Source organism: Melospiza melodia, chromosome 9, assembly GCF_035770615.1.
Source record: "Melospiza melodia melodia isolate bMelMel2 chromosome 9, bMelMel2.pri, whole genome shotgun sequence".
Classification (NCBI taxonomy): Eukaryota; Metazoa; Chordata; class Aves; order Passeriformes; family Passerellidae; genus Melospiza; species Melospiza melodia.
In genome coordinates this window covers 35,248,647-35,264,867 of record NC_086202.1, presented here as the reverse complement: position 1 = coordinate 35,264,867, position 16,221 = coordinate 35,248,647, and the positions used below count along the sequence as shown (strand labels likewise).

Genomic DNA, 16,221 nt, shown 5'->3' with positions numbered 1-16,221 from the left:
ACAAAACCTCCAGCAAGTGCCTCTCTCTGTGCTCCCCAAGGCCTGCCCTGCAGCCCTCTGCAGTGCAGCTGTGCTGCAATGCACCTGCTGCAGGCATGCAGCTGCTCAGCCAGGCTTCACCCAGCACCCTGCAGCAGGTAACAAACAGCACAGGGCACGGACCATGAAAGCAGGAAGGCAACAGCTCACCTGCTCTTTCAATACCTCCAAACAGCTGAGCCTTCAGATTCCCTATTGGACTGGTGTCACATCTGCTTTGCTGCCAGATGTGCAGCTGTCACTCATGTGTGACCCTTAGCCTGATCACCTCTGAACATCTAAGGCATTTGGACCCATCAAAAGCAGGGACCAGAGCACACTTGCAGTCCATCTGTAAATGAAAAGGTGTGCAACAGATGAGCAGCTGGAGAGAGCATCTGTGCAGGCTGAGCAGGAAGAAGCAAGCTTAAAGTTTGTGTCAGGAGATAAAGCATGGCCCCTCTAAAGTTAATCACATACTCTTACAATAACCTTAGGATTAATGAGAATATGAGCAAATGCCTCTGATAGACCATTCCTCAAAATGAGTCTCGGTTGTGACTCCCCAACAGTTCACTATGTTTTATAAAGACAGAAAAGCAATCCAACTCATTCACCTTTAGGTGAGGTTTGCAGAAATCTGTTAGGGCTGATGCACAGTACAGGTTACTATGTCAATGTGAGTTTTACATTGCTGAGGCAGCACAATTCCTTCAAGCCAGAACAATTTAATTTTATTACTCAGTGTGAAATTATGCTTTTACTTCTCTTTTTTAATTTTTAAAAAAATTATTTCTAGGCTGTAACCTCAATAGCACAGTGTGGTACTGTACAACATCAGGCTGCCCTTTTGAAGTTCTCTTATACCTCTAAACTAGAAAGTGTGTCCATGAAAAATAACACGTGAACACAAAGAAAATTTATAGTTTCCTTTAAACCAAGACCACACTCTTCTGGAGTTCAACGTAGCTGGAATTTGCTTCATTATGTATGGAGGGGCTTGACAGCTGGCCTGCATGCAAAGCTCAGTTAATAGAAGCAATAATTCATGATTTTTAAGTGCATCCATAGCAAGGAAGAAGACAAGGCCATCAGCATGGAAACAGATTAGAAAAGATACATGAAAATTTCTGTAAACTAGACTACGTGCTTAAGTAGATGTGTATATGTGCCTTATGAAATTTCTGTAAAACTTTTGCCAATTATATTGATGCTAATTGCTTTGCACCAATGAATATAATAGGTCATTGTGATGCAGTTAATGACTTAAGACCACACTTTGTTAAGAGTATATAAGCTGGAGAACATGCAGAATAAAAAGCTTTTTTCTTCTTGGACCCTGATCACGTGTGTGTATGTCACATCCAACCTAACAATAACAATTGTGTACATAGCAGAGGATCCAATATTCTTACAGGACCCCAAAACAGTTCAGAGTCCCTCACCTTGGGGCTGCAAAGGCAGCACTCCTGTCCCTGAGAGCAGGCTCAAACTGCTCCCACCTGGTGCAGGCAGAGAGGAGCCCCCTCTGCACAGAGCAGGGACAGGCACAGGGCAGCTGGAGCCAGGCTGCTTTCCCTGGGAACTGGAATTCCCTCATGCTGCCCCTGACACCCTCACAGAAGGGCTGGACTCAGGCTCTCCTGTGGAATAATAATAATAATAAATCTGCAGCAATGCCACCCTCAATGTAAGGAAAAGAAGTTTTGAGCAGGACAACGGAGCTCTGAACTCTGGAACAATGCAGAAATCAGCTGGCAAACCTTGTGTCCAAAGGCTTTTGGTATTACTCATGATTTCTGTGATGTAGTTAGCAACAGTGATAAAGTAAATAACTTAATACTTCAGTTTGTTTAATTTTGGTCCCTAATGAATTTAAAAGACATGAGAAAGTAATCATTTGTTAAGTGGGGGACCTTAAAAGCTAGGTTTTTAGAATGGGAAAATAAAAACCTTTCTCCTGCAATTGCTTTTCCACACAAGCTAACCATGACTGACTGTCTGACTCACACTGAAAAAATAACATAATCAACAAAACAGACTTGTAACAAGTTTGTGAAGCATTATGTAACACTGAAATGCAACTACAGCCTCAAGTTGACCCAAGGAAGGTTTAGATTGGCTCTGGTGCTGTAGTTGTGCACCCACCCCACCATGCCCTGCATTCCTGCAGCCATCCAGGGGTCCTTGTGGATATGTACATCCAAGGGAAGGCAGCAACTCAAGTAATTCAATTTATCAGCTAGCCCAGAGGGGCTGAAACAGAACCTGAGAACATGAGCAAGCCCTCAAGGTGAGCCACAGCTAACTGAGACACAAACACAATCAGCAGCTCTTAGGGCAACACACCACAGCTACATCTTCTTCTACAGCCACAAAGGTCTAAGCTTAGCCACTTTTCTTACCAGAAAGCATGAGTCAAAATCTACAGCATATTTATTGAAAAGGTGCTTTATCCAGCAGAATTTGTTCCAGCAATTCAGCATCAAGTTATGGGATAAACAAGAGAAGTTCAGCTTGTTCACACCTGTGCATAAAAGGATAGTCAAGAGACAGAAAGGGATTCTAAAAACTGCAGAGCACAAGAATGAGGTCAGAGCAGCAGCCTGGCCAGCCCTACCCTGACCCTGGCCAACAGCAGCTGCCCATGGAGGAGCAGCAGAAAAGGCACTCATGGGATGTGAGATGGGTCTCAGGGAGGGCAGGCACATCCAGCCACCCCCCAGCAGCTCAGGGGATGTGCTCTCTCCCAGCTTCTTAAGGATTTGCCTTTTCTGCATTTCTCCACTCATTTTGAAATCCATGCAGCAATCTACCCCCCACTAAAGTACCAGGAAAGCTTAGATACAGATTATGTGCAGGAAAAAAACATTGCCTTTTGCTCCTGCATAGCTCTCTCCTGCCAGTGCCCTCTAGTTCTGATCCAGGGCGAGCCTGGCTAAGACCCTGCTGTGCAGCTCTCCACAGAGCCCTGAGAGAGAGAGCCCTGCTTTCCTCTCCCTTCCCAGTCCTGCTGGCCTCTCTGGACATGGGCACCAGACCCAGCCAGCCTGAGGCACAACACACTCTGCACAGAGGCAGAACCATTCCATGGTTTCTTTGCTCCTCCCCAATGATTGCCAGCTGTTTGCTTTGCTGCTTCCATCACAGCTGAACAAGCTGATGTCCAGTGAATAGTTATCTTGAGCATGAACAGTGCTCCATCACTGTGTATATGAAACCACAACACTGGTTTTTTGTGGAACTTTATATTTATTGAGTGAGTTTTAGCTATTATTTTAATGGCCATTTGTTGTGATTGCAAATCCTTCCTGCTCTTTATGATGCCTGTCCCTCCTCTTCATTATCCTAAACAACTTTTTATCATCAGCACTTTGGCTCCTGTCTCCCACCTCTTTCAAACAATTTCTAAATGGTTTGCAATGAACAGCATCAGTAAAGTTACACTATCAATAAAACCTGCTTCAGCTGTCCAAATGCTCGAGTTCTACTTCCTTGGCAGGAGCTCTAGGACAAGGAATAAGAACACTGTGAATAAAAATGTCCTGAGACATAAGCCAGTCTATCTAAATTAGCACGTACAGGACTTGTGAAAGTAGCTCAGAGCCAGCCTGCAGAAGCTCAGTGCCCCAGATGCTGAATTACCACATGGATGAGAAATTACTTCCCAATTACCATCACCACAAGAGCTGTGTTAACTTCAACATGACAGAAACCAGACACTGCTAGCAAAGAGCCCAAAATTTTAACTGTGTTAAATACTCCTGTAAATTACTGGATAAACTCTCCCAAAACAAGAGAACCAACAAAAAGGTCCTTTTAAGGTATTTTTCATCTCCAGGTGGCTCCACTGTAGTATTCCCTTCAGCCCATTCTGAATCTCTTCAGTAAAACAAACTATGTCTGCTTTGCAGGGTACAAGCAATTGATTTGAAAGTGAGAACATACTTTGATGCTCCCTGTAATTTCCTGAAATAGGAAACTCATTTATTTACAGCACTGTGCCTTCAAGTCTTCTAACCTGCAGATTTTGCCTCTGTACAGAGTCTGAGTATGGAGATCCCTCAACACAGGACAAGACCCTCCTAATTCCTTAATAATTAATAATACAATTCCTTCCACCAGGGCAGGGTGCTGTCCAAACCTGCTGCTGCTCTGACAGACAGCAGAACAAATGGCTCAGCTTGTCACAGAAGTGAGTCTGCCCTCCTTTTCCCTAATTGCCCCTTAAACACACACACTAAATCACATTAAAACTCTTTTCTTAGTGGAAAATGTTACAGCCTTTTATTCTCAGCATGTCTAGGAGATATTAAAATGGAAATAAGCTCCACTTTGCTGAATTTTCTCTCCTCGGTGCTGGCAGACTACATCAAAGAGTTGGCTCTGCACAGCTGCTGTCATTCCAATCCTGTAAAGTTCCTTAGTCATTTCTGCAGGAGTATCACTGATGTGCAATATCTGCAGCACTTCTGCAGCTGCTCCTGGCACTGCTGCAGTGCTTACAGATGAGCAGAGTGCAGCACACTCAGGGTCAGGCATTTTGCAGTGCTCACAGATGTGCAGAGTGCAGCACACTCAGGGTCAGGCATTTTGCAGTGGTTGCAGATGAGCAGAGTGCAGCACACTCAGGGTCAGGCATTTTGCAGTGCTCACAGATGAGCAGAGTGCAGCACACTCAGGGTCAGGCATTTTGCAGTGCTCACAGATGAGCAGAGTGCAGCACACTCAGGGTCAGGCATTTTGCAGTGGTTACAGATGAGCAGAGTGCAGCACACTCAGGGTCAGGCATTTTGCAGTGCTCACAGATGAGCAGAGTGCAGCACACTCAGGGTCAGGCATTTTGCAGTGGTTACAGATGAGCAGAGTGCAGCACGCTCAGGATCAGGCATTTTGCAGTGCTCACAGATGAGCAGAGTGCAGCACACTCAGGGTCAGGCATTTTGCAGTGGTTACAGATGAGCAGAGTGCAGCACACTCAGGGTCAGGCATTTTGCAGTGGTTACAGATGAGCAGAGTGCAGCACACTCAGGATAAGGCATTTTGCAGTGGTTGCAGATGAGCAGAGTGCAGCACACTCAGGATAAGGCGTTTTGCAGTGGTTACAGATGAGCAGAGTGCAGCACACTCAGGGTCAGGCATTTTGCAGTGGTTACAGATGAGCAGAGTGCAGCACACTCAGGGTCAGGCATTTTGCAGTGGTTACAGATGAGCAGAGTGCAGCACACTCAGGGTCAGGCATTTTGCAGTGGTTACAGATGAGCGGAGTGCAGCACACTCAGGGTCAGGCATTTTGCAGTGGTTACAGATGTGCAGAGTGCAGCACACTCAGGGTCAGGCATTTTGTAGTGGTTGCAGATGAGCAGAGTGCAGCACACTCAGGATAAGGCGTTTTGCAGTGGTTACAGATGAGCAGAGTGCAGCACACTCAGGATAAGGCATTTTGCAGTGCTTACAGATGAGCAGAGTGCAGCACACTCAGGATAAGGCATTTTGCAGTGCTTACAGATGAGCAGAGTGCAGCACACTCAGGATAAGGCATTTTGCAGTGCTTACAGATGAGCAGAGTGCAGCACACTCAGGGTCAGGCATTTTGCAGTGCTCACAGATGAGCAGAGTGCAGCACACTCAGGATAAGGCATTTTGCAGTGGTTACAGATGTGCAGAGTGCAGCACACTCAGGGTCAGGCATTTTTCTGTGATCACACCACCAGCACTGCAGAGGTGAGGACAAAACCCACAGCTCAGCTCCCAGGGCCCTGCCCCTCCTCACTCCCTCAGGCTTCCCCTTCTGCCACACTGCAGCCATGGAGAGCAGCACCTGGTTTGGGAGGGATGTTTGTTCAGAGGTCACATTGCTCTAAATAAACAGTGATAATATCAAAATTCTTGCTGCTTAATAATACTTACCCTTGTTTGCCTTAACATAGTTTTCTACTTCATTTTTACTTTATTACTTCTGCTAAAGAACAACTTTACTTCAGATGATGTTACAAACATTTCTGTCCCAAATAAACTCCTCTAATTCTGTATTTAACAGTGAAAATAGTGTCTGCACAGCTACACACACTCTCATAATGTGGTACAACACCATGGCAAGAAAGTGATGCTCTAATAAAACACCATGGAAAAAAGTGAAAAAACCCCCACCAACCACCCTCTCTATCTGCTAAAAATAATTTCCTTTAAGACTTCTCCTATGGAGTACATCACTTCATCACAAAGACAGTTCAAGAAATGCAATAAAAGCACCAAGTACAGCAGGCTGTTTAAGGCAGAATGGAACTGCACATCCCACCTACACCTGTGTCTAGGGGACAGTCAGTCCACTGAATTTACCTTGAAGTCTTTTGTAAATCTATTGTAAAAATTCCCCAGTCATGTTCCAAACTGCATGACAGCTTCAGCATCCCCCACCAAGCAGGGCTCCACCAGAACTCCTGAGCCCTGAACTGCCAAGCAGGAACAGAAATAACCATCACAGAGCCATTTTCCTTCAATGGATTACTAATACCAATTAATAACTAAGAGTACTATAATAATAATAATATTAATACTAACAGTAACAGAGAGCCAAAGCAGGAGTAACTTCTCCATTTCCTCACTTTCTCAATTCCCATTTTCAATGACTTTCTCAACTCAAACCAAACGACCAAACTGAAAAAAAAAATCTTCTCTGCATCTATAGAACAGTTTATTGTTATTGAGTGTCACTCAGCACTTCACAAAATGTAGTTTCTGGCATTTAGTTACAAATTCCTACTGGTTCAGTGATCTAGAAAATCTTGATTATAACAGTGGGCTATCGAAGCATTACTCTAAAAACATTACTTGTAGTGGCTAATATCAGGTTTGTGTTTGTATAGGACTGTAATGAGGATTTTTATCTGTTCTTATTCCACCCCTATTTTTTTAATACAGCCTACTAATAAACAGCCAGCATAAAGAAAATAAGGATCTGTCAAGCTATAAATAAAAACTCAAAAAAGGCAAACAGTCCATGAGTGAAAGAGTCTAAGGAACAGCTTCCAAAAGGCATTAAAGCACCATAACACTGTATTTTCAAAGAAATTAGGGCTACCACCAGTACAACAGAATCTAAAAGGTCAACAGATCATCCAACTGTTAATAAAAACCTAAAAACAACCAAACAAACAAACAAAAAAATACAGGGAAAAAAGCATTTAGAGAAGATAAGGCTCAGATGTTCACAAACAAGAAGTTTGCAAAGATTCCTATGTCAGAAAAGCTTCACAGGGGACACCCAAGAATTTTTTCCTGAAGTTAAAGCCCTGACAGAAGTGGTTAGAAGACAATCATAAAAAACCCCACAAAAGCCAAACTCCCACTCCCTGCCCCCAAAAATCAGGAGTTTGCCAAGTTCAGATGATGCCCACAAAAGAAACTCAAGGATGAAACAAGTGCAGTATTAAATGTCATCTGCAGTTTTGATTTTTAACACCTTATTTAACACCAGAGGGCCTGCAGATTGCCAAGAGGAGGCAGCCCTGGAAAAAGCCCTGGAAAAGCCCCTGAAGCCATGCTCACATCAGCCTGGGCTCTGTGTGGGCAAGGCAGGCACCACTCAGCAGTGCTGAGGCACAGGGACACTCACACTGCCCAAATCAGCATTTCTGTGGCTCTGCTTTTGGACACACAGGGGCTCTGAACTGGGCATTACCATGCAGGAATGAGACTCTGGCATGAGGATGGAAAGGGCCATGGAAATGCCAAATCACTGCTCTGCAACAGTGAAAAGCAAAAACAACTGCAAGGAATTGCTGGGAGTGGAGCACTGGCTGAAATCACTGCTGCCTGCATTTTAACTTGCAGCACAGGGAACAGGAAGGAAAGGGAGAAGATGACATTTATACAAGGCAGCTGAGCACAAAACCACTGCCTGCAGCTCAGGGAAGCACAGAGCTGTGAATTACTGCAAACCAAGTGAGTCTTCTGGGAGGGAACTGCCCTGCTCCTGCACCTCTGTGCTACTGATCAGCCACAGAGACACAAGATTGGCAAAAAGAACCTCGGCCTGCCCTGGAGGGCTTTTCTCATTTCTTCTCCCTCTTTTTTTTTTTTTTTTTCCAGAGCTGGAGCCTTAAAAATTGCATTGCAACTCCAAATGAAGGCAAAAGACAGCAATTATACCTTAGGTGATCCAAGGAACCCACAGGAAATGGATTTAATCCAAAACCAGCAAGCCCCAAATCTCATCCCCCTTCATTTCTCTAAAATACCACACAGCAGGATGATGAGCTGGACAAAGCAGCAGAAATCCAGACAGAAAAGAAGGAAGCATCCATCTACCCCAGCAAGTGTCCCAGGATGGGAAGCTATTTTATTTTCTGACCACACACCTGTCACCCACACAGATATGCACACATTAGGAGTCTGTTGCAAAACCCTATTAATTCTGTTTTGACAAACAAATGAGACAACACAATTTGGGGTTTTTCCTTCTCCCCATCAAAGGTCAAGCAATGTTGTTGCTGCCTCATGCAGTGAAAACAATCAGAAGCTCATCTCCAAATCCATGTGGGTGTCAGTCTGACACTTACACACTGAACAGGCACAAGGTTTCCAACCCTGGGCAATATTTACTAATATTTAACTAATAGGAGCATTCTTGCTCATATCCAGAGGGGCAAAGTATCACCCTAAAATATAATACATTAAAAATGGACTATATTTTGTAAAAATATAATGTATTGTAAAATAAAATCTATTGTAAATATACTGTATTGTAAAATATAATGTATTGTAAAATATACTGTATTGTAAAATATAATGCATTGTAAAATATAATGTATTGTAAAAATATAATTTATTGTAAAATATGCTGTATTGTAAAATATAATGCATTGTAAAAAGATAATGTATTGTAAAAATATAATGTATTGTAAAATATACAAAATGTATTGTAAAAATATAATGTATTTGGAAAAATACATCTCTTTTGCATAAAAGAGATGCTTGGTATTAAAAGAGTGACAGAAGTAATTCTGCAAATTTATGGCACCCTGAAATCTAAGAAAGGAGGCTGTCCCAAAAGGTGTTTAGCACACCAGGTGCATCTTGGGAGTCAATTAAGAGAAAATAACTTAGGAGAAAATCTGTATTATGGAATATGGTCATTAACAGAAGAATGTATGGACACAGGTGTTTCAGAAAGCCTCCTTTAATTTTAAAATTTTAAAAGATTTCTAATAAACCAAAAAGATAAAATAATCTAGTGAAAATAGGAAAAATTATTTGGGAAAAAAATAGTTTATTGTGATCAACAGGTTAAGTTCCATTCTTCTGTGCTGTTTGCTCCAGCAGAGCTCCATGCCAGTGCTCTCAGCACTGTGAGTCCCTGGGGAGCCCCAAGGCAAGAGCAGAAGTGAGTCTGTTCCCAGGGACACTGGAAATGAGTGAGTGAAAGTCCCTGTGCAGCTGCAGGTACCAAAGCACAGCAAAACTTTTCCAGACACTTTGAAACAAACCTCACCATCCAGTTTCTCTGGTTATAGCCAAAATACAAATATGCTCCATAAAAGGATTAAAAATAGCACTATGCCTATGAAAAATTAATGCAAGACATTAAACTCAAACTGTGCATCTTATAGAGATGAAACAGCTCTGGAGATGTCAGGGATTCCTTCCCTCTCCTGTACTGCACAGTCACACACAACAGCCGACTTGGGAAAACATTCTTCCCTTTAGGTGTGAACCCAGACCAGAGAAAGTCACTGCTCCCCAGAATTTGTTACGTGAACACTAAAGCTGGCTCTCACAAACATTTTACATGCAGCAAGGTGAAAATCTGACTGGGAGCAGGTCCCCATAGCTCAAACCAGCCCTCTCCATAGGCACCCCAGGGATGTGTGACTGTCACACTGCTCACTCCTGTGGGACACCTCCAACACCACACACACACTGGCACAGGCACTGGCTGCAGAAAAATCAACCTTGACAGTTACCTTTAAATGCCTTCCTCCTTTTAGCTGCTCACAACTCTGACTATGGTACAAATTTTAGCTCCTGTCCTCTGTTAAAACTAAGTGTTTTACTTAGCTGAAGCACTGAGAAAAATCTTTCCATTCTTTTTGGGTCAGTTGCTTATGAAATCAGTTTAATTTTTTTTTTTCTTGGATACTGGATTTGGTATTAAATACGAACTGAAGCACAAGCCATATGTGATTCCCTTCTGAAAAAACAGTTTATGTATTCAGTATAAAAAGCACATTTTGACTGTTCCAAGCACAAGCAGTAAATGTTTAACATGCAAATTCCCTCACACACAATATGCAATAACCTTATTTTGGCACATGGTTACAAACACTGCCCTACCAACTGTACAGCTACCTTCACAGTTTTTTCAATCAACTCTGAAATCCCTAAATACAGCAATACATATTTTCTTTTAACAACCAAGTTCTTTCATTATTTTCCAAAACTCAGTTTACAAGATTTCCAGTCTACTTTTTACCTCCCTCAGTGGTTTCAGCAAAGATTAAGGACAATCAATTCTTTCCAAGCTCTCTCCTGGAGCTTGTGTCTGTTACCTCATTTCCTGGCTCCTATGAAGCAATGTGAGACAAGACTTTGGTGAAAACTATCATCATAACATTCACATTTTCAAATACTGAGTTCAGTTCCTCAAAAATAGTAATGAACCCCTTGGCATATGAGACTGAAATTCCTCCATCACTCTCTTTTCTTCAAGTGGTCACGCAACTGAGAAAGGTTTTAAAACATTCCCAGAGAGTTTTCCAACTGCCCCAAGCAACCATCTCTTCTTCTCCCTCTTTCCCAACTCCCAATGACATATTTCAGAAAACACTCCAGCTCTCAGGGTGTTTCTACCCTTGTTCATCCCTGCTAGCTCTGTTAAGCCTCTCCCTTTCACACTCATTCAAACCACAGCACATAACATACAGCACCATACCTTAAATTTAAAGAAAAAAGAAAAAAGTTGTTTTCCTTCATCATTCAGGCAGGCTTTTCAATCAAAATCAGATCTTCATTAAAGATCAGATCTTCAATCAAAATCAGATCTTCATTAAAGATCAGATTAGATTTGAGGCCAAGGACTACACATCATTTGAAGCCACACAAAACAATTTTATTGATTTAATATAAAAACTTACCCACTTGGCAATTGGACACCCCTGAGAGCTTTTTCCTTCCTTTCCTGTATAAACCACCACCTCAATTCTTACAGCACTTCCTTTTGCTCCATACCTGCATCAAAAAAAAGCTCATGACTAAAACAAACTACTGTAGGCAATTTACAAAGATCAAACATTTTCAATAAAAGATTATTGAAATCATTTTTACTTAGAACAGAGAAAAACAAAGTATTTATAAAGCAAAAAAAAAAAAATCCTTTTATTTAAAACCCTACTTGCAAGAGTAGTTTTTGACATCTCTCTTCTGATAAACTTCTGCCACTAAGGAAATGTTATCTGCATATAAATCCTAGTGCAATCAGTCACTATTATGACCTTTTTTTTCCAGTTTGCCACAGCTTCTTTACAGGTAGGACACCAGAAAACCTTACTCTGCCAGCTGCTGATCTCTGTCCTTCCTATTGACTTCAAGGGCACCTCAGAACTCACTGCACTTGACCTCCAGCCCTGGGCTCAGGGAAGACACACGAGTTTGGACCTGCAGTGCTCATGCTCACCTCATGACATCTGAACAAGAAAACACTTTACAAATGAGTACTGACAAAAGTGCAACAAAACAAAGCTAAACACAGCACTTCCTTTCTCAAAGCTCTACTTCTTCCCTGTTTAGACAGCCAAAACCACAATGGCATTAAAAGCTGGGTTTTTCCTCACCTGTTCTCCATAATTTCTCTCACAGCAGCCACACTTGGTCCTGTCCCGAGGTGTGTGTAATAGGGCCCTTCATCTTTTTCTATAATTTGCTCTGGAAACAGGTAAAGAAAACTATGTTGGCACATCCAAAAATTGATTTACCCCATTAAAAGTAAACTTAGAAACAGTTTACAGAAATGCCTTCCAAATTAAATTACAACACAAAGTTTGAGCCTGAATAAAGAGTATGACAGGCTTTTCTCTTCAGACACTCTGAAATTATTTTATGCTCCAATGATTGTGCTAGCATTTTTTTAATGTTATAAAGTAAAACCCTAATTAAAGAATGCAAAACATTGCTGTAAAACTTTCATTAGAGGAGCTGGCATGTAGTGACTACATAAAATTCCCAATGTCCTTGTTGGTAGGAACATTATTAATTCATTTCAGACAAAGAGGAATTGAGGGCAGTACAACAAATTAACTGATAGTCATATCCTACAGAACAGAAACCATAACCCAGGCCTCTAAACAAGCCCTCTGTTGATTCAGAGCATGGAAGCCAGGTGACAATCTGCCTGCAGCCCATTTGCAGTGAGGCTCTGACCTGTCCCTCCATCTGGGTGCCTCCATGGTGACAGCACAGCGTGTGTGACACCCTCAGCCAAGCCCTCCATCCAAGCCCAGCTTGCTGTGACACCTCCTGCTGCAACAGAGGCACCCTGCTCTCCCCACATGGCCAGAGGTGTCAGGAGCCTGGGCCTGGACTCTTCCGAGCCATCAGGACTGACAGTGGCAGGAGCAAGGCTACCCCAGCTATGCTCTCCTGCTTGTCCAACAGATTTAAACAAGAACAATACACTGGGACACTGCTGCCAGCCCACTCAGGCACAAACCAGTTCTACACCATCAAATTCATGACCTGAAACAATGCAGGGAAGTGCACATAAAGCACAGGTCAGCAATGGCAGAGCAAGGAACAAAAATTCCCCTTCCTCCAGGTTTAAATTTCACTGGAGGATTTAAAGCTGCCAGCTGCAGTACAAACCTACTCAATTGTGCTGTGCTCTGCAGGCCCAAAGAACACCAAGCAAAAGTTGCAAAGAGGGGAAAGAAAATTTCCTCCTGTCTTCCACTGGTGAAACTCTGATCCCTGTGCAACAGCTGTCACATCCACTTCCTCACAAGAGAGGAAGCAACGTGAGCACACCTCCATTTGAAACGTACAGGCAAAAGTTAGCAAAACCACTTACCAACACAGTCACAAGTTGGCAATTCAGATTGTCCTTTTTTGGTAGGTGTGTCTATTAAATTTTTTGTAGGGGTATCAAGAAACTTCATGGGTGATTCAAGGAAACTGCTGAGCGTGTTTTTTGCTGGGGAACACCCTGAGTCGCCTGTGCTCGGGGCGTGGTCAGCACCCAATGTGGTTGATGTCAGAACGGTCACCTCACCCACACACTCCACATTGCTGAGAGCTCCAGCAGCACCTGGCACCTGGGCCCCAGCACGGGGAGCAGGCAGCACCTGGCACTTCGGCTCTACCTGCAGTGTGACCTGCTGCCCACGGGCTGTGCTCTCACTACACACTTGGTTAGCTCTCAGGTTACACCGGTTAACGCTTGCTGGCAAAGGAGGCGCCTGACTGACATTTGCTGTTTGCTGTACCTGAGAATTACATTTTTCTGTAAACATCTGTAGGTTTTCAGTTGGCCTTTTCAACAAGGATGCTGTTTTCAGCTGAGAACCAGCCAGAGGATTACGGGAGGACAGGTCGCTGTGCTGGCTACGTGCAGCAACGTCATTTTTCATTGGATCAGCACCTAGTGGGTCACTGGAGCCCACAGTTTTCATTTGCTCATTCACCACTTCACAGCCAAACAACCTGTCTTTTTTTTTCTCCTGTGGTGCCTCAGGTAAGCACCTGTGGAATTTTATCTGTGCTTGTGGAAGAAATAATCTAGATTTTTCTTGTGATGCTAAAGTGTTTTGACTGAGCGCTCTCTGTACTTTGGTTCTCGGAGATTTTTTTTCAGATGGAGCTACCCTGGAGTCCTGTGGCATGGTCTGACCAAGCTTATGCAGTTTTGATGATATCCAAATGTCCTGCAGTTCACTATGCTGGCATGACAACAGCTCTAGCTGGTTTTGATTATTTTGTTGATAGCGTGCTTCTTGAGGCTTCTTTCTGTGTCTCTGTTTCCATGGCACACCATTTCCTTTCTTATTGGTTGCTTGCTTCTGCTTTAACAGCAAGGAACTATAATTACGCCTAAAAAATACAGATTCTTTTTTCTGCAACACTTCTTGGTTATATTTTGGCTGCCTCTCATGTGATATTAGATTAAGCAGGGATGCCTTTATGTTGTTCTTGTGCTCTGGATTCGTCTGGTTTGATTCAATCAGGGCTGCCAGTTGAGTTAGCTGCGCAGCCACGTCCTCTTCATCCTGGCTGTGAATTCCTCCTTCTTTAACCAAAGAACCACCTTCCAATTTCACATCACCACACGATGGCTTTTGCTCTAACTGGCCAGGAGCTCCCAAGTTGTTCCCTGTATGCTGGACATCACATGAAGCATTGCAGCACCCTGGGAGGGGGACTGGATCAGGAGCACAACTTTTGCTGGAATCAAATCCCAAAAACGATGCTGCATTAGATGTTAGGTCAGATAAAGGTTTGGTAACTCTCGAGGGTAGCTGTAATTTATACACCTCCCCAGCTGGATTGGCAGGTTTATCACACAACTCAGACACTGAACTTTGGCCATTGTACAACACTGCCTTATTAGGGAGCTGCTTCTGCGGGTGGGCACAGTGAGCCAAGAGCGGCTGCTCATTCTGTAAGTAAGTGTCTTTGATTTCTTGTAATGCAGAGGATGTAAAGGAGGATGAGATATCCCTTTTAAAACTGTGGAGCAAGTGGGAAGCTGCTTCTCCTGTGTGTTCAGTACTTTCAATTTTAGCTGGTGAAGTTGTTTCTAAAGGAGCTTCAGATAACTGTGTTAAAGCTTCAATAGCTACAACCTGCTCCAGAGTTAAATTTCTGGTTTTAATCAGGGACAAGAAAGTGGGCTGGAGTGCAGTATTCTCAGGCTGTGTCTCCACACTTGGTACTGTAAGGCCATCCTTCCCTGCCTGCAGCTCCCCTTCAGGCAGCAGAGGACAACTCAAGCTGTCTTGCACATCCAAGCTGGAACCTGTCTGCAAAGCTGACTGATCAGAACACTCAGAGATGCTGCAGGTGCAGTTTTCCTCTTTCATTGAAACATTCCCTTGGTTTCCTGGGTGAACACAGCCAGTGCCACCTGTCAGAGTGCTTACTATGTTACTCAGAGTGCCACCCGTTGGCCATTGCATGTGGGAGTTGCTTGTCAGGTCTGTCCTTTCCTCTGCAGGTGCATTGTTCAGTGAGGGAACTGCTTCTGGTGGTGAATAATGCAGGGTGCTGATGCCATTTCTGATGGGGTGCACCAAGGGCTTTTTTGGCTCAGGGAGGTGACAGGGAGGGGCTGCCCTGTGGCTGTGCTCAGCGTGGTTCAAGTGTTGGGTGCCTGTCACAGCTCCGGGGATGTCACCATTGACCTGGACACCAAAGGATGGCTTCTCTGCATGTGCCCACCTATCTGCTTCCAGGCCAGTCATGCTCTCCTTCTCCTCACACTGCACATTCTCAATGGGCACTGCTTGGCTCGTCTTCACCCTGTATTTTTCACCATGACCACATATACTGCATTCCATGAGTTCTGGTCTGCGGCCATTGACTGCTTTGTTTTCTAAATTTGCCTATAAAACAACAATAAAAAACCCTTGTTGTAACAGCTGTTCAGAGCACATTCAAAATAAGAAGCTTCATATTTACAGCAATTAAACCCTACTTGGACAGATACAAGGAATATCCCAATTAGGCACAGACGCTGGAAAATAAACAAAACAGGAAGTTATAAAACAACCTGAAGGCTAAAGACCCTATCCATTTTTAGAACTATTTCTCCCCACTGCTGAGGGACAGAGGAGGAAACTGGCTCAGTGTGGTGGGGTAGACTAATGAAATGGACAGCCAGATAAAGGATGTTAGCATTTAGAACGAGATGTAAGGATTCCATTTTGAATTCACTTGCATGAGCAGATTAAAAAAAGGTAAAAAAATGACGTTAAAAGTAAGACTGGAATCCAAGGCATTACATTACAAAGTTCAGCAGTAATTTGGCATAATTGCATTCATTTGGCTAGACCAATAAACTGGCTTAACCAATACCTCTTGGTTGGATACTCTAGCTAATCCTGAAAACCAACCATTCTTGCTTCAAGTCCCTAAATAATTACAAACCTTAATTTCATTAAGCAGAAATGACAGAAAGCCAATTTACATCAGCTCACTTGGAAGTTACTCTTT

The 16,221-nt window shown here is 43.2% G+C and overlaps 1 protein-coding gene across 1 annotated transcript in view; it reads right to left on the bottom strand.

The window, feature by feature from the left end:
* The window catches only part of TET1 (tet methylcytosine dioxygenase 1), a 46,319-nt gene extending 30,816 nt beyond the window's left edge, over window positions 1-15,503 (bottom strand). Inside the window, 3 exon segments of the mRNA XM_063164208.1 lie at window positions 11,154-11,247; window positions 11,850-11,940; window positions 15,448-15,503. Coding sequence (XP_063020278.1) covers window positions 11,154-11,247; window positions 11,850-11,860 — 105 coding nt within the window. The 5' untranslated portion in view covers window positions 11,861-11,940; window positions 15,448-15,503.
* Window positions 15,504-16,221: the final 718 nt, after the last annotated feature.